Source organism: Pyrgilauda ruficollis, unplaced genomic scaffold (assembly GCF_017590135.1).
Source record: "Pyrgilauda ruficollis isolate IOZ18807 unplaced genomic scaffold, ASM1759013v1 scaffold10, whole genome shotgun sequence".
In the NCBI taxonomy this organism is placed as follows: Eukaryota; Metazoa; Chordata; class Aves; order Passeriformes; family Passeridae; genus Pyrgilauda; species Pyrgilauda ruficollis.
The window spans coordinates 12,559,944-12,578,273 of NW_024508101.1; the positions used below are offsets into that span (position 1 = coordinate 12,559,944).

At 37.1% G+C, this 18,330-nt stretch overlaps 1 protein-coding gene across 1 annotated transcript in view; it reads left to right on the forward strand.

The window, feature by feature from the left end:
- The window catches only part of ERC2 (ELKS/RAB6-interacting/CAST family member 2), a 283,564-nt gene that overhangs the window by 24,574 nt on the left and 240,660 nt on the right, over nt 1-18,330 (forward strand). The window contains exons 2-3 of the mRNA XM_041462495.1: nt 14,822-14,845; nt 15,459-15,875. Of these exons, the coding sequence (XP_041318429.1) occupies nt 14,822-14,845; nt 15,459-15,875 (441 nt within the window). The remainder of the gene's footprint in view (nt 1-14,821; nt 14,846-15,458; nt 15,876-18,330) is intronic.

Consider the following 18,330-nt stretch of genomic DNA (forward strand, 5'->3'; position numbering starts at 1 on the left):
ACAATAAGGCTGAGTAGAGATGCTTGATTATTAGGATTTATTCTGAAATTCTCAGTTAGCACATTTAGCTGAAGAGAGGTCTTACACCAGGTCCTTGGGGTCTTGTCAGGTTACCCAAGTAAGAAATTATTGAACTCTTTGCTCTGAACTTGCAAAGACTCTAGCATTTTCATTCTAGAAATTATTAGGGAAAGAGGTGATAAAAGATTATACAGAACAAAATAATAATGTAAGTCTATTTGATTACAAAGGCAATTAAATGTTTAATTTCCTTTGTTTTCTGAAGTGCCTGGAGCCATTTTCTCTTCTATTTAGAGATAGCTAAAAATAAATGATCCAGCTGGCTGAAAGCTTTTCACTTGGCAGGTAAACAGTATTACTCTCCAAGGAGGTCAGGATATTTTGCATTTCATCATTCCTGGAATTTGTTTTTTATGGTCCAGCTTGATTAAGCCTCCTGTGGCACTGGAAGAAAAGGAAGCACACCTCTTAAAACAAGAAAATTGCTACTGACTAACTGAAGTTTAGGACAAGACAAATGTAATTTATATTTGCTCCCTTTCTAATACTATTTTTACTAAACGCAATGCAGGGTAATCACAGAACAGTTACTTAGAAATATACATTGTTTATTTTATTATTTAATTGGCAATTATCTTTCTTGTGGTTTAAGCCCAGGTGGTGCCTGAGCCCCACACACGCACTCCCCTGGGAGAGTATTGGAAGGGTGAAAGTGAGATACAAATAAAAAGAAATAAAGAAGAGAAATACCTAAAGAAGTAAAGCAGTTTAAATTCGGATAGCAAAGCATTGCAAGCTAGATGGGCCCCTCCAAACTGTTGTGCTTGAAGGTTATTTTTCCTTCTCTTTGAGACTGAAGAGAACCAGCAGAGCCCTGCAGTGATTACAGCATCTCCTGTTACCCTTTCCAGGACAATTTTTTGACCAGTGGATTATGTGGGTATCCCCCTCCATTTCTGTCTGAGAAATACCTGAGGAGCAGCAAGTTCTCCCCATGCAAGCACAAGGAATTACACAGATTACTGTGTAACATGTTGGCAGTTTCTGCAATCTGGTGAACTGAGAGATGAAAAGGAATAGGGCTAATCCCAATACATGTTTACATTTTACTGCAACTAACAAGCTTTTTATATATAAATATGTGTACAAGTCAGAAATGTGGTGTTTGGAATGGACAGCCTTTATCTTTTAGAGTAATCAATAATTACAAAAAGTGCTTGAGATATTTTAGATTGTGGCTTGTCGATAAATATTTATGATGAACAGAGGAAAATGGGATGGTTATTCACATTACCATATTCAGATACTTGATTCTTATTGAATATGGATAACACTCAGGATTTCTACAGGCTCTGTGTATCAAAGGAAAAAAAAAATCCTCTAATCCTCTCTAAAAAGTATAATATGTTTTACTAAGGTTTTTGGCAGTAGAAATGGCAGAGTGCTATTTTAAGGTACACTTTTCTATAGAAGCTTTTTTGCTTCAAGTTTCAGAGTACAAGTGGCCTAGGCTTCTTTCTCTTAATATATAAAATTCAATATCTAGGACTGAACTTGTGTTTCCAATACAACTGAGAATGTTAAAGAGAGGGTCAAAGTAACAAATGAATCATGGAGCTGATCAAGGTTGTTTCAGTAAAAGACAGCTGGGAGAGGTAAAAAAACCCCAGTGAGTACCTTTGACATGACTTGAATAGACTGAATGTACTGGGTTTTTTATTAGAAGTGATAGCAAGTGGTTCATTATTCAACTGATTTTTGAATTAGGAGTAAAGTTATATTAAATAAAAAGTATGAAATAGGCCTTTGAGCTAAGGCTGTCTGATTCACTGTTGCAAACATCAGTAAGGTCAGTATGTCCTGTTTGTGAGCACAATTGCAGTTTTAATGCTACAGTCTTTCTTTTCATCTTTGGTTTTCTTTTTTAATAAGGTAAGTGATAATACAGAGGAATTGAAGCAGGAAGAGAAGGGAAAAAGTTGTAGAATTCATATCCTGTGTTGTCTGAGATAATGGGTTAAGACTTGACAAAAGATGTGTTCCATTGACCACCTGTTTGCTTCTCTCATCATGTAACATCTCTGTATGAGATACAAAAAGTGATCATAGGAATTAGAAAACCCTGTAATGCAGTTGTTACTGCTACCATTCTGGCAAGTGTTCTTGTTAGGGATAAAAGGTGGTGTAATGCCTTTGAAGTTCCATTTTATTCTCATTTCTAGGATTTCTAATCTCTTTTGTGAACTCCATGATCACACTTTTTGATGTCTAGTTCTCTTCTCCTCAGTGTCTTTGAACACAGTCTGGCTGTTATGCTTTTTGTACCTCTGCCTCATTGGTGACAGTTCCACACCACTGAGTGTGGCATTATTCCTTGGAGAAAAGGCCTTAATTATTTTTTTCTTGTGTAGAAATAATTTTTAATAAATGTGCCTGGGGTGGCTTCCTGTTGTTGTTAGCAACTATATCTTCCCACTGTAGAGTAAATTTGAATTAAGCAAATTATCCTGTGATCATCAATCCACTTATTTCACCAGCAAGTCAATCTACAGGCTGCAAGTAAGAATGTCTGCTCTGGAGCATTAAAGAAGAGTGTTGTGTTTAATGCCAATTTATCTGTGCATCTCTAACAAAATGTCTCTTGATGGGAGTGATGCTAATGTTTAATTAACAGACTATTCTGTCTGACGTGTTTTGAACGTAAGGTTATACACAAGCTTGGCTTCTTGGGCTAATAGATTTGACTGTAAAGATGTTAGATAATACTTGCAGAATAAAATCTGATTTCTCCCCTTTTCAGTTGAAAAAATTAATTGTTTTCTTCGTAAGTGTAATTACATTTAATAGTTTAAAATGCAGGCTTCTAAATGAATTTATAATAGCTGATATAAGTTCTCATTTGTGGTGGATTGTATCCTCTATAAGAACTTCCTTTGAATGGGGCTTTCTCATTTGCTGAGTAGCATACAGGTTTGATCTAGAGAATTCTGGGACAGATTTTACACCTGAAGGAGCATCTTGCAGTACTGTTTACCTCAGAGGTGATCTAAGTGCATTTGCTTCTTTATAGATTGAGTGAGAAAGCAAACTGGAAATTATGGGAGCTGTAGCATGTGAAGTAGTAGTGAGCAATTCCCCTGCAACTAATCCTTTACTGCTACAAATGATCTCATCTGTACAGCATTAGAGTGTTGCAGAGCAGGATCTCTTCCAATTCTTAGTGCTTAGATGGCCCTGAATTAGAGAACAGTAATTTAATATGTTATTACCTTTGGAAGCAGTGCACTTTGGAATATCATCAATATTACTTTTTCTGTGCAATTAGTGTGTATAAAACTGTTCAAAAAAGTGGAATATGCTGTATCTGATACTATGAATGTGGTGTGAAAAGAACACCTTGTAGAGTGATGATTCCCTTGTTTGTTAGGGGAAGAATCTCAGATGGAGGGGTTGGAATCAGCTCTTCGGGATTTGATGCAAGAATCCTAAGGACTGGTGACAGCAATAGCTCGGTGGAGAGAAGGCATTAGGAAGAGTAGTTTGAAATGTGGGAAAACAAAGTAACAATTACGAAGATCATATTGCTTGTCACACTCATCCTTCAGTGGTAGTGCTCTCATTGCCATACAGACTCTCAGGTTTGGAGGGGGAGCATTTGTATTTTCCAACAGCTTTGCTCTTAAGGAGCAACAAATAGTGGCCAGAGCAAGAATGCAATGATGCTTTGTTTCCCTTAGTCCTTATATACAAATGTTAATCCCATGACCTTTACACTGAAATTCATTTACCTTTGATTATCTAATTTTCAAATATTGTCTTCAGTTTACCATATTATTATTTAAGTAACTTGTGCTGTAAAAAAGTGTGCTTTTTGCTAGTACTCTCCTAAAATTCGAGGACGGAATTTGAATGGTGTCCACCAATAGAATTATTTATCTTATAATAATTAGGAGAGATAAGAACATTAATGAAGTGCAGTGTACTGACCCTAGGTAGTCTGCCTTCTGAGAGATTAAGTGCAGCAATGTGTGATTATGAGCTTGCTGGTTAATCTTAAGTTTTTCCTGAAAGTCAGGATACAGATGATAACCAGTGTGGTGAAACAGAACTGAGGAAACACTGAAATGCTTTCCTTGAGAAACACCTCTAGGAACAGCTGCCTCACTAAATGATTGTCAGTGCTCTTTGAGCACCTGTACAGCAGAAACAGCAAAACTTGTGAATCTTTGTGAATCACAAAGTAAGCATAGTAAAGGATCGTGGAGTTTTCCAAGTCAAATATAAGATGCACCTGAGCATGAATTGAAAAGTAGAAAGATATATTATATAGCTTTTTACAAAGAAAGGAGCCCATATGTTTTATTCCATTATTGACAGAAACTGGCATTAGCTGAGCAGGATGCAAGGAGTGTTTTGGATGAGGAGTATTGATTGTATACTCTCACTTCCTTTTATACAGAATAGAACAAATCCTCTCTGGTCATACAGTGCAAAAACTGGGGATTAAGGCAGGATATGTTGAAAGGGATATTCAATCTGATCACAAATCTGTACTTAAATTGCAATGAGTTTACATTATATAGCCAACAGATGTGTAAGCATGTGACATGCAGAAAAAAAACCAACCCTGGCAGTTACAACTAAATAAACATTTTGTACTTCAAGGTGGCTCTAAAATCCCTTACCCACCCCTGGATCTTGTGGTGTCTTATCCCTAATGTGGGGTGATGGAGAGAAAATCGATAGCAGTGGTGTGCTTGTGGAAGTTAGCATTATTTTTTTTTGTGTGAGTGTAACGCTTGGGGCACAGAGCAGATAATCAAATTGCTTTATTTGCTCTTACCTTCATAATTGCTTTCTTTTGTGTTTGGCTGAACAGTAGTTGCAGAGATTTAATAGATCCTTTCTTTCTTAATACCTGTAAAAACTGAATATTCTTGCAGCATGCTTACTTAAAGCAGTGTGAAAAATGAGGAAAAAACCAATAGACTGTTGGAGGAAAAGCAGATAGTGCTAACAATTTAAAATTCAGCACTGTGGAATGCATTTAGCCTGAAATGACCCCAGTACCTGTTTTTTTAATTGAAGTTGACAACAAAGGGGCCCCCTGAAGGTTTCTGGACACTTAGGGAGTTTGAAGACCACTAAACATTAGCCCAGCATATGGGTACACTACTATTTCAGTAATTAAGGTTATGCAATGCACTTGGGGTGAAAAGACTGCACCCACATTCAAGGAAAGGGTGAGGGATAACAAGATCAAGTACTTTAAAATGGAATACTGACTGCATATGTGTACAAGGTTGTATCTGACTGCTGGTGCTTGCAGTGCCCAGAGGGCTTGGAGTCAGCCCTGCCTGACCTGTGGGGTGTCACCAGGGCAGGGAAATCAGAACTACATCAGAAACAATGGTTCTGAACTAGCAAAAAAGAGCCAAGAGTTGAACAAAGAGTTCAACTTAATTTCTTGTTAAGTGCTGACAAAATATTTTATATATAAATATATATATTTATACACATATGTGGTATATGTGTTTGTGTCTCCCCCCACTACAGCTGTTGAATTATGAGCGGGAAATTACAATCTCTTCTAAAATATGTGATTTAGGCTGTTATTTTCATTTTTCTATCCTGCGATTTCTAATCTGTAGGTAGTGTTATTTATTTATGCTATTACGTGGCCATAGTCTGTTTATTTATGTCACGTACGCGGCTGTAGCCTGTTTTCTATGTCATGTAGTGGCCATAGTCTGTTTATTTATGTCATGTATGTGGCTGTAGCCTGTTTTCTATGCCATGTATTGGCCTGTTCTCTATGTCATGTAGTGGCCTGTTTTCTATGCCATGTATGTGGCTGTAGCCTGTTTTCTATGCCATGTTTCTGTGCCATGCAGTGCCTGTAGCCTGTTTCTATGCCATGTTTCTGTGCCGTGCCGTGCCGTGGGTCTCTGCCCTGCCGTGGCGGCGCTCCGCCCGGGTGTTCTGGCGGCTGGGGATTTGGTGCCACCTTGTGGGGACACTCCAGAGCTGCAGATTTTTTACGGGGCTGTCCTGGGTTCCTTGAGGCCGTGAACAGACTCCTACGAAATCTGACAAGAATAAATCCAGATCTAACGAAGTTCACTGTGAAAACAGATTTCTCCCAACTTGTGAAAGCGTATATTTGTGAACTGCGGGGATCTTTCTGAGCCCTGCTGGTTTCTTTCCTGCATGTCTGCATTTCTTCAGTAAAGCAGGATGAAATGTCCTCCCAGATGGTCATCCCTGCTTTGTGATGCATCATTTGTCACTGTTGGATCTATCAACTCTGTTTTGAGTGGAGCCACTGAAATCCCTATATTGATTTTTTTTTTTTTTCATTTTCCTTTAGCTGTATCAGAACACATAGTTCTAAGGCTCCTTTTCAGATTGTTTCAATGGGAAATGATTATGTATTATGGTTAATCAACTCACAGTACTATTCCTAGTAGTGAAAAAGAATTGAAAGCTGAAGAGTGCTCTTTTATGTATTTTGCTGATTAAAATAGACCGGGGGAGGTTGAAATTGGATCTTGTATTTCTGGCTTACTAAAAGCTGTGCTTGAAATTGTCATGTGAATAATTTATATTCATATGATTTTTCTAGTGGCTGCATTTAAAAATATATAGTTAGAAAGTTACAAAATGGAAAGGTGGCAGTAACAACGTCAGCAAAAATACTAAAATGTCCCATTCCCACAACTTTCAGTGATGTTCTGCATTCGTCTCTTCTGTTTGTCTCTTCTGTCAATGGAGACGTCCTGTATAGAAACTTCAAGCCCCCAGTTCACATGTGAATTAAACATCAAGGTTTGCAATACAGTGCTGAGGTTGTGTTTGGTCTTCTAACTTTCCTCTTTTGTGTCTTTCAATATAGTGTAAAATAATCACCAAAATCTCCACTGGACAGACTGGCAGGCTCTCTGTCTGTTGGAGTTCCTTGTATTGCTTCTTAGATATGACATAAAAAATGTGAACTTTGACAGTGTGTCACGTATTAAAGTCCCCTGAAAAACAAGCACATACTGCATATTATGTGAATACTTGTTTTCATTTTTTAACATCATTCAGTGTTTTGTGGCTTGCTGTTTACTGACTGTAGCAACCATTTCTGTTCTGATCTGTTAGGAATTTATAATTGGAAACACTATTTGGACACCTCTGTAGTTTTCCTTTATCTGCATTTCTCTTTGGTAGCTTCAGCAGAACCTGCACTTTGTCCACAAAAATCTCCTTCCTCAGATTTTGTTTCATTTCTTTCATGAAAGAAGTGGGATGTTTCATTAGAGGCAGACTGCATAATGGGAAAATAGAGCCCAGTTCACATTCTTTTTATAATCTGGGAAAAGGATTCATTTAATTTTCCTTTTTTATTCAAGGTAATAGTGAGTTCTCTGCCAGAAGGAGAAACTCTGTAGCAAAAGTTTAAGCAGATAAAGGGAGGGTCTGAAGATCAAATACCAGAAGTTTTTCAGTGTTTGAAATGTGACCTTGTTTGCTCTCAATGCTTTTCTTTTGTAAGCAATTTCTTGACTTGGTGCCTGAAAAAAGCTCCTTTAATGTACGCCGACCTCAGTTTTTGAGAAATAAGAAAGTAATAGGCCTTTTTTTTGCTATGCTATTATTTTGACTGAATCAGCAGGCTGCACAATACATACTACTGTCCAAAAAGAAAGAGGCAAGTACTTGCCAAATATTTTTGTTGATTATCAATTGTTTTTTTTTTTTTTTTTTTTAAACTGGCACTTAGAAACAACAAATTGTTAACTGTTTGTTCTTCATTAACTGCATTTTGCATGATGGTTCACACTTAACTGGTGTTAAAGAACGTAATCCCATGGATACAAAAGTAAGAAGGCAAACATTCCCAGTTTTTGGATAGGTGCATTTCAGTTGTACATGGCCATGGAAGCAGGAACAGAGCTCAGTTCCCTTTGACAAATGCAGATCTTAATTCACACATAATCCTGCTTCTAAATTAAATACTCTCATTATGTGCATTTTGTTTTAATTTCTTGGCCCACTCTGATCTTCACTAAACCTAATTTCTCCTCAGGCCCCAAACCAGCAGTGAGGAATGCTGATCCTATGGCATTCTACTACTGTTTAAAAAAAACCCAAATAATTATGTAGTCCCTAGAGTCTTCTGAGAGCAAAAACTGCCCTCCAATACATCAGTAATCTATTCTGGAATCTGACAGGGAAGTGCTCAGTCTATTGCTGCTCCACTGGGGACATTTGTGATCTCACTTTCAGGGGAGCTCTGCAGTTTTTTTCTTTAAAAATGCCAGAAATATCCCCACAAAACAAAAATATGCTCTTAGCTTCTCCCACCATTTGATTAATCAATTCCCATGTTGATAACAAATATGTAACCAGTTTTATGGGGTGAAAATGAACTAAAACCCTGTAGCTTGGTGAGGCTGAGACAAATAATACTTTACCAGTTTTTCAGTCATTTTAGTTACCTGTTTGTGACTTGCTGATTGAATCCGGGTATGGTTGTTTCTGTACTGGGCATTGAATACATAATATTCCATGAATTATAACAAAAGAGGAATATAATACTATTTGATAAAAGGCTTGACATCTTTATGCTGGGGAAAAAAAAAATATGCTTGGTGTGTGGAGAGTTAACTTGGAGATCAGGGAGAATTTTTTTCTTTTTTTTGTATTTCCTCCAATTTTTTTTTTTTTTTGGAAGTAAAACAGAAACAAAATTTCAGTCTGTAATAAATGCACAGTGCAATGTTTTGTTAGTGAACAACATTTATTCAGTTTTAAGAATTTTTTCCACAATGTTTTGAGAGCTTTGTGTATGTCAGCAAATATCTTGTCTAAATAGAACATATTGAAAACCCTTGATAATGTACTGTTACCTCCTGAAGCCTGTGATTATTGCTTTAGGGGTATAGTTATTGTGTTAAATCTTTCTTCACAGGAAAGCTTTAACAGCAGAGAAGGCAATCTCAAAAACAAAGGCTTCCACAAAGTACCAGACAGTGCATCAGCAGAATTGAAATCTTACTGTTCCTCTAGATAAAAGGCAGAGGAGATAACTGGAAGTTTATTTCATGAGGAACAGAGAGCCGGGAATGATGTGCTCCTGTGCTTTTTGTTTCTCTTTTCCTCTTGTATCTCTTTGTTACCAGTGGGGCTTGTGGGTGAGATCGATGGGGGAGTGGAATTTTCTTTTTTGTTTGGACAAGGCCTTGAGTGTTTTCTCTCTTTCCTGGACTTGTGCTGTGGCGATGGGAAACTCAGACCATGTTTCTGTTCAGTGATTGCAGTTACTCTGGGATTAGCTGTAGGACAGGGATTCTGCTCATCTTTGGTCAACAATGGGCGGTCAGAGCACAAATACAAGTATTGATTATGTAGGGCCAAGGCTGTGAGGGACATTTTGTGTGGGGAGGGTAAAGGTTTATCATCCCAAATGATTTAAAAGCTTCCTTGGGGAACCTTAAGTGCTTCAGTTCTGAAAAAAGGAGAAACTTTTTATGCAGGCAATAAAAGAATATCAGAGGAACTGGAGTTCATGAGGGGATGGAGGATTTCCCACAGTACATAGTTACTTTATCTGTTGAGAATAGTTTTAAAACATGAATGCCTAAGATTTATCTTTGAGTATCCAGGACTTCTAAACCGTGCATTGTTCTTAGCTGGGTAGTTAATGTTGCAGACAGAACTATTGGGAAGCAAATAATAATCTGCTTTTCTTAAACTGACATTGATTTCCAGGCCTTGTTAAAAAGTATTTTGTATTTTCCCCCTGCAAATGGTAAGAAGTAATCTGAAAACAGATTCTTCTGCGATTCTTCCACGTGTTCATATTGGTCAAAATACTTGTTACTGATGATTTTTCAGTCAACTAATATACTATTTAATGCCTCTGGCACTACTAACAGTATTTCTCCAAAGGGAAAAAAAGGAGGTCAGTGTTGTCATAGCAGCATAATTGAACTGCTTAAAAGTTGTCATGGTAAGGATCACTGAAATACAAACCCCTGCATTTTGCTATGATACTGATGACAAAGATTTTAATTAAACCTCTTTTTAATAACTAAAGAAATTTACTTTGTTCCTCCCAACATCTTTGCAGAATCATCTGCAATAATCTTTGCAGATTATTCCTCTCAATTCTGTTTGACTTGTTACATTTCTAAAAGTCTCTTCCACTTGACCTTCTGGTTCTTGTGATTGCAGGCTACAAGATTTGGTTTGTCAACATATCTCAGCCCACAGCAAAAAAAGAAATTAGGAAAGAAATATATTTACAGGTTGTTCCTTAAAAAACAGCTACAAAGCTGCTCTGAATTTGCAGTACTAAAGCTTTTCAGCCTGTGTGGGGATGCATTTTTCTTCAATGACCTCAAGTCTTTATGCAATATTTGTTTATTTCGCCAAAATACTTATGTGAGATGACCTGGAGAAGCTGACTGAATAGTAGTGAAGTCTGATACTTCAGATTAAATATGTCAGCACTGCCCTGTCAGATTCCAGAATAGATTACTGATGTATTGGAGGGCAGTTTTTGCTCTCAGAAAACTCCAGGGACTACATAATCGTTTGGATTTTTTTTAAACAGTAGTAGAATGCCATAGGATCAGCATTCCTCACTGCTGGTTTGGGGCCTGAGGAGAAATTAGGTTTAGTGAAGATCAGAGTGGGCCAAGAAATTAAAACAAAATGCACATAATGAGAGTATTTAATTTAGAAGCAGGATTATGTGTGAATTAAGATCTGCATTTGTCAAAGGGAACTGAGCTCTGTTCCTGAAGTGAGCTCTATTCCATGAAAAAAAAAAAAAAAGATTTAAATGTATGTGACCAGATTCCTTATTTAACATGCAAAGCCCAGGGTGAGGGATAAGCTTAGGGGAGTGATAGAGCAGCTTGGTGGGCACTTGGTTAGTAATGGAGGAGGACAAGGAGGAAAGGTTTGAACAAGCTGATGGAGGGGGTGTTCTTTATTACAGTGTTTGCCTTCTGGAGCAGTTGTACTGAAGCCCTACTGGCCAGGAAGTGCCTGGGTATGCGCTGCTCAAGGGACATCGAGAGTGAATCTTGTGTTTTCCTTTGCTTCTCTGCATCACATTTGCTTTTGTTTTATCAAACTGCCTTTACCTTGACCCATGAGGTTTATTTCATCTTCTTCCCCTCCCGCCCCCAGTCCTGCTGAGGAGGGAGTGGTAGGGTGGCTTGGTGGAGTCCTGGCCTCCAGCCAAGCTCAGCCCACCACATCTGTGTTAAGAAATGCACATTTCAGTGTACGTGACAAGATTCCTTATCAAACTTGCAAGGCACGCCTGTAAGGGCAAGCTTTGTAGAATTTGACAAGACACCAAATTTAAAGGCATAAGCAAAGAAAAAGTAAGCAAAGTCAGACAAGATTTCTCTCTTTTCAAATATGTGGTTATATCAGCAAACAGTGTTATGCAAAAGCTCTCTCACATCTCACGCTCAGAATTTTTAGTGTTAAAGATTTGTGTGTGGTCAGAATCTCTTGCTATTCCTCCCAAATTAGATCTGTCTTCTCCTTCCAACTCTGTCAGTCCTGTCTTACTCAGGCAGAATTCTAGTCAACTAGAATTTTTTGGGGTTTTTTGGATGCCAGATTTATGAACTGTAATAGGCAGATGAGGAAATGCATGACAATTAATTTCTTAATTTATGGTAATGAAGAAAATGTCTCCAATTCCCTTTTTTTCTTTGAAGAAGAAAATTATGATTTGCGTGTTTTTCTTCAATAATACTTAGTTACAAATATTTCCAAGTGTAATGCCTGTACTTATTTCAGTAGCACAACTGAATTTAACATACAAATTGATTTGGATGCAGTTCATAAGAAAGCTTTAAGTAGTCTGTTTCCTTTCAATGATAGAGCCTCATACTGTGGAGAATTAAAATAGAGCACAAATAGATTATGGAATAAATAAGGAAGCTTGATTTTAGAGAATGAGAGTATGGTTGACAGGATAATTTGCTGTTATATTTGCTGAGGTGCATTCTTCAGGTATAGCTGTAGCTTTCTATAGGATACAAGTTACACAGGATTTTTTTAGCACAGTCTTCTGTATAATTTTATATTTGCCACTGCCAAGAGACTCCACTATGTCAACTGATTCAGCCCTGCCAATTCTCTGTTTACTGGGGTGGGAAAGAAACAGGAGAATCGAGAGCTAACATCCGGTGGACTTGGGTTCTTGAACGTGTTCTTTGCTTTTGGTGGCAGTGTGATGGTGCAAAGCATGAGAAGCTGTGTGCTTCTGTAGGTGGACCAGCAATTTTAAATCAGCAAGTCTCCATTCCTCCCTACTGTTCACCACATCTGTGGCTTTGGGATGCCTTGGAAGTGTTTATTTGACCCAAAGCACACTAAAGCAGGAGAGTTCTCAGCAGGCAATTCTTTTGGGTGTAGTTAGTTGGCATAGACTAGAGGAACTTCCTTGTGTAGAACATGAGTTGAAGTCTGTGAAGAGCCAATAGCTAATCTTCCTTTTATAGTTTTGTTTCAGTTTATGGGGCAATTCACAGTTCCATGGATTGCTTCTTGGAGCTGGGCTGTGGAAAAGGATTGAAAAAGTTCTGAGAGAACTATTTATATATTGTCAAGAAATTGGCATGGAAATATTTCTGGTCAACTGGTCCATTTTTAATAGAAATTATAAAAAATGTGATAGATCTTACATTTATTTTTTTAAATCCTGTAAAGTTCTGTGTCTGTAATGATAGCCATGTGACAGATATTCACAGCACTCCTACATTCCTTCCCCTGCAGTTAATTATACAATTTCTTTCCACCCTCACAACATTTGTTCTTTCCTTTCCTTAGCAAGCTGCAGATAGAAGAATCTGTGCCAGCAGAAGTCTAAATCTGGTCCACCATGTTCTAAGTCTTGAAGGTGTACAAAAATGGATTCTTTCATGTCGCAGTAGCAGTAGTCTGCCACAGTTGAGGCTGTTAGCTTTAAGATAATCACAGAGAAGCAGCCAGAACTACTGCCATGCTTAGTGACAGCCGTGGGTCTGGGTGGAGCTAAGGAGAGCATGCACAGGCTGCTGGGGGCAGAAAAGGAACTTGTCTCATTTATCTTAACCAGAATGGTTGTTTCAATTCTGATTTCTAATTATTTTTGTGTTAATCTAACAATTTTTGGTTTTTAGAGCTTACATTCAGAAGGTTTGTGTGTTAGCAATGTGTATGTCAAGTTTACTTTCATTTGTGGGTTAGAACATGGTATTTTAGAATTAGTTTTCTTTTGCTCAGCTAGATTTTGATAGACATATCGACATTTGGTATATAGGGACTACTTGACTTTGGAAAAACATTCATTTGCAAATAGATTGTAGCATGAAGTAATAAATATTGTCTGATTTAATATTAGGAGGATGTATCTTAAATCATTATTCAGATCAGGGAAATAATTTTGACTATTTCTGGGGTGCTGGTAGTTACTGAATATTGCTGTTGCTTAGTTGTAGCATAGTAGTACAGAGAAGGTTCTTGGTCAGGTGTGAGAAGTAGGACAGTGAAATCATTTTGGAAGCCAGAAGGTGTAGTTAGTCTTGGGTTCCAAACAGTTGGCACATTAGTAGATGCAAAGTGGGAAAGTTTCTACATCTAAAGGATTTTAAAGTTTACTGGAGTTTTTAAGCTTATTATAGCTAATTAAAAAGATGGTGAGATTAAGGAAATATAAGGGTTGCCATTAAATGAGTGGCCTACATGTGTAGGCTCTCAACTGAGTGTGTGCCTAGTAAGATGCGGATACAAAGAGAATTAAGATCTGGACATACATTAAAGTACTGCTTATTTAATGATCAAACAGATTCAGAGTGTCTTAATGAATTCTACCACTGGCAATACTTCTTTTCCATTTGAAATAACTGTTAAAAGACATTATTTCAAAAGGTTGATTTCTCAAGATTAACATTTTTTCATTTAGTTTAAGTCATTGCTAAAACTCAACAGATTGACATGTCCTTGTGTAAAACATCAAGGTAGTATCAAGTGAAATGAAGTTTTATTGTTTGGTGTCTATGTTGTTGTTGTTTTGGGTTTTATTTGGTGTGGTTTCTGTTGTCGTTTTGTTTTTTTTAGAATGTGGAGTTGCAGAACATCAATTAAATCTAAAAGGTCTGATGACATGCATTTAAGTCCCCTAATTCCTTCAGTTAAATGTCTTAGTACAGACTGTGAGCCTGTTCAGGAATTCATATTTCTAAAAGCTCGATATGCTGTGTAGGCAATGAGTAGAGGGGAGAAAGCAAGAAAAACAAATTGTCAGATGAGGATACAATCTGAAATGAACATCATAAGCCATAGCAATTTAGGCTAATTATCTGCACTCTAACCTTAACAGGGCAAAATCCACTTTGATTTTGATTTGCATTGAGTAAGGAGTGCAAGACATACCTCTGGAACAGAGACAGATCCCTGTACTCATATGTAGTATAAATATTTTAGGACAAGTTACAGTGTTCTGAAAAACGTTACAAGTGTAAAAGAACAGCAATGTCCAATAGGAATGTTGTAATTTATCATGGGACTGATTATTTCAAATATGCTTTTCTTTGTCACCTCTAGTGAGTGAAGTCTATGTTTATATATTTGAGTACTGTGAATTTGTTGTTGCCTTTCTGTATAACTCAATAAAATTATTTTTTTGTTGAATATACTTTTTGTTGAATTCAGTTCTTTCTGTTGAATCTCCTTTGCTTGCATCTGACCTTTATTTATGTTGATTTTGCTTCATTTTTTCGTTTACCATGCTGTTCAGTTTTTGGATGCCAGAAGAACAAAGGTTTGTCCACTACTTGCAGTGAATTTATTTTTTAAAATTCAGTATTGCTTATTGTGGTTTTTGTTTTGTTTGCTTTTTAGAGATACAGTAATCCTGTTTACTAAAATTTTCATAGCTTTAGTTTCCAAAATGAAAAAATGAAACCAACCAGTCCCAACTCAGTCCCTCCCCAAAGTCCCCTTTAATTTTAGCGAGGGCTTTGATTGACTTTATGAACATCAGTACTGCTGAGCACCATGAAGAGCAGATTTATCTTTAGTCTATGAGGTAATTTAGAAAACATGGAATACTGAGTCTTTGAGCTTTGTAGGTACTCATTGATTGTTCTAATGGATGTGTCACTGCCTAGTGTTTGCATTTGTTGCTATTAATTTTATCTGTAGCTGACATTATTTTGTGTCTGTGTATGTTGTTGTCTTTTTCTTTCTAGAAACACTTGAAAGATATCATTACAAATATTGTCACCTGCATTTGATATTTTATAAGACCATTTGGTATATTTTCATTACTAATTCTAATGACTTTTTGTAACAGCATACAACAAAGCTTTAATCAAATACTAATTCTACGATCAGATCCGAAGCTAATTTCTCTTTTATCTTCTTTATTGCAGCATCTGCAAATGACAATCCAGGCACTTCAAGATGAGCTTAGAACCCAGAGAGATCTTAACCATCTTCTCCAGCAAGAAAGTGGGAACCGAGGGGCTGAGCATTTTACCATTGAGCTCACGGAGGAGAATTTTCGAAGACTTCAGGCAGAACATGATAGACAAGCTAAAGAGCTCTTCCTGTTGAGAAAAACTCTAGAAGAAATGGAGCTTAGGATTGAAACACAAAAGCAAACACTAAATGCCAGAGATGAATCAATAAAAAAGCTTCTAGAGATGTTGCAAAGTAAAGGTTTGCCTTCTAAAGGAATGGAAGATGACAATGAGAGAACTCGAAGGATGGCAGAGGCTGAATCTCAGGTTAATCATTTAGAAGTGATTTTAGATCAGAAGGAAAAGGAAAACATGCATCTTAGAGAGGTAATGAAAAACTTATTTCTTTGTTTAAAATACATGTTTTTGCTAAAAATAGTCGTGGAACTTGTTGCAGTTTTAGAAATAATTATTGAAATGCTTTCTTCTTGTGCTCTAATTTTTGATGAAAAGGATAGCATGCATTTGTTTTACATGTGTAATAAGTACTCAACAGGACTGTATGATATTTGAAAGCGAGAATAAGAAAATATGGAAGAGAAGTAGGTATATTTGGGCTTACTGTTTCTGAAATGTTGTTTTGCAAAATTTCTTTATCCTTTCATTTTGTTGAAGTGATATCTGGCAAGTGAAGACTAGACCTATGAAGAAGGAAGTGACACATGCTGCTGCTCTAGCTAAGGAGTCATGAGTGCATGCTACCTTTGTGCTGGATTTTTATGCTTCTGGTGTTTGAAAAGAGTGTTTTAAAATAATTTTCCTTCCATATAAACAAAGGCTTCTGCTTATGTGTATTTCTAATGTATTTTCATGTGGGGATACTCTCAACTTTTTACATAAATGTACAGTAAAGTCACATAAAAACACTGTGCTGCTGGCTGTACTCTACTTAGAAAACCTAAATTTGATCCCAAGCCCACCTGCACTAGCTGCCTACATCACTTGTAAATGCATTTTTGGGGTTGGATTTGGGATGATTGGATTAGTACAATTGAAAGTAAATCTGGCCTGGTGTCAAGCCCGTCTGCCCCTTTAGATCCCAGCAGTGTTCTCATGTGACTCTGTCAGACAAACAAGACAAGGCCAGTCTTCCTCAAAAAGACCATGCTAAGAAGGGTGAAAATTTGCAGGGAGGTTATGGACAGCTACACACAGCAAGGCAAGTCAGGAGAAACACTTCTGTTCACTTAGAAACTCAGCAGCAGTGTGGTCACTGAAAACACCAGTTTGCCTGACAGCTCAAAGCACAAATGAAATTAGTGCAAGAGTTTAAGAATTAAGCTTGAGATTAGGAATACCTATTTACATCTAGAGACTGTTGGCAAAATATTTTCTTTGCTATGGACCAATTATATTATATTTAGCTTATGTTCTTCTCTAACCTAAAAAAGTGCATTGAGGACTCAGTATTTTCTGCTGCCCATTTGAAGCTTAGAAAGTGGAAAATTTCATTATATGTTTCAGTAAAGTTTTCATGTGAAGATGTAGATCCTGAATCTTTTCACAGGCAGAATTTAAATTAAAACTGATGTAATGCATTAATGGATTCTGAAAGGAATTGCATAAGGACCTAATGATACTGGATTTGTGACAAGGAAGGGTTGTGAAATAAGTTCTATAAACTAGCAGACAAGTTTCTGGATTTAGGTGTGCATACACTCTGTTTTCAAAGATGGTTGCTTGTGTGATTGTATTTCATCTGTTGTATCAGTGTCAATTAAGTTTGTGAAACCTGATTTGGCTATATATGGGACATGAGGAAATTTGAAGAAAGTTCCTAATGAGAATGGTTTTCAAGAACAGTGAGAAATACAGGTGAATTGAGCTTGAAAAATAGATGAAATGGAAGCTCCCAAGTAAAGTCCAATTGGCATCCAGCTTACTGGTTAGTCCAAGACATGCTGAAAGGAGATATTATTACTCTCTATAGACTGTGCATGTGTTTATACTGAATTAATTTGATGTTCCCTTCCCCCCCCCCCGTTGTTCTCAGGACCAGGGAAAAGTGTTGTTTCACCCTCAGTTTATATGAGAATATAGAGGTTGTCTTTTGTCTGGAGTGCTGCAAGTGTAGAATGGGATTTACTGGTAATGGCATGCTGATATACCTTGGTAAGCGATCAAGGTTTAAAATTTTACTGGACTTGTTGCCTGGAATCTGTCCCAGCCAGACTGGCAAGAACTGTCTAATGTTTTGGACATTTTGGCTCATGATTTCATTGTTTTTATAAGAATTCAAGGCTTTGGGTGCAGACTCTCTCTCCAGCTCTCTTTCTGTTGCACACAGTATTTATAGGTTTTATTTTTATTTATTTTTAAGTTTCTGCATATTTGAAGTTGTAGGGAGCTTGGAAGTATGATGTGTAGGCTGTAGGAACTCTTTAGAAACAAAATGTTTTAGTAGGTGCCTGTTTGTTTATCCAGGACTCTGGATTTTATTGTTCTGGTGGACTCTTGGAAAATGTACTGAGGTTCAAATATTTTCTTTGCTTTTTTGTTATGGAAAGTTGTCTGCATGCTTTGAAGTAACATCAGACATTATGTATAGTTTAAAAGTATTACGTATTTGTTAAAAGTCCAAATAGATCAACCTTTGATCTTTACGTGTAGCTCGGTAAATCCTTGTTCTGCAGTGCTCATTTGAATTTGTCTCTGCTTTTAGTCTTCATCCTGCACAATACAGGTTCTCAGTACGATAAAACAGAGGTTACTGGGTTGAATCTTCTGCAGCAGCCTGCCCAGTGGATTGATTCTTTTTTCCATAACTAGTGTTTGTAGTTTT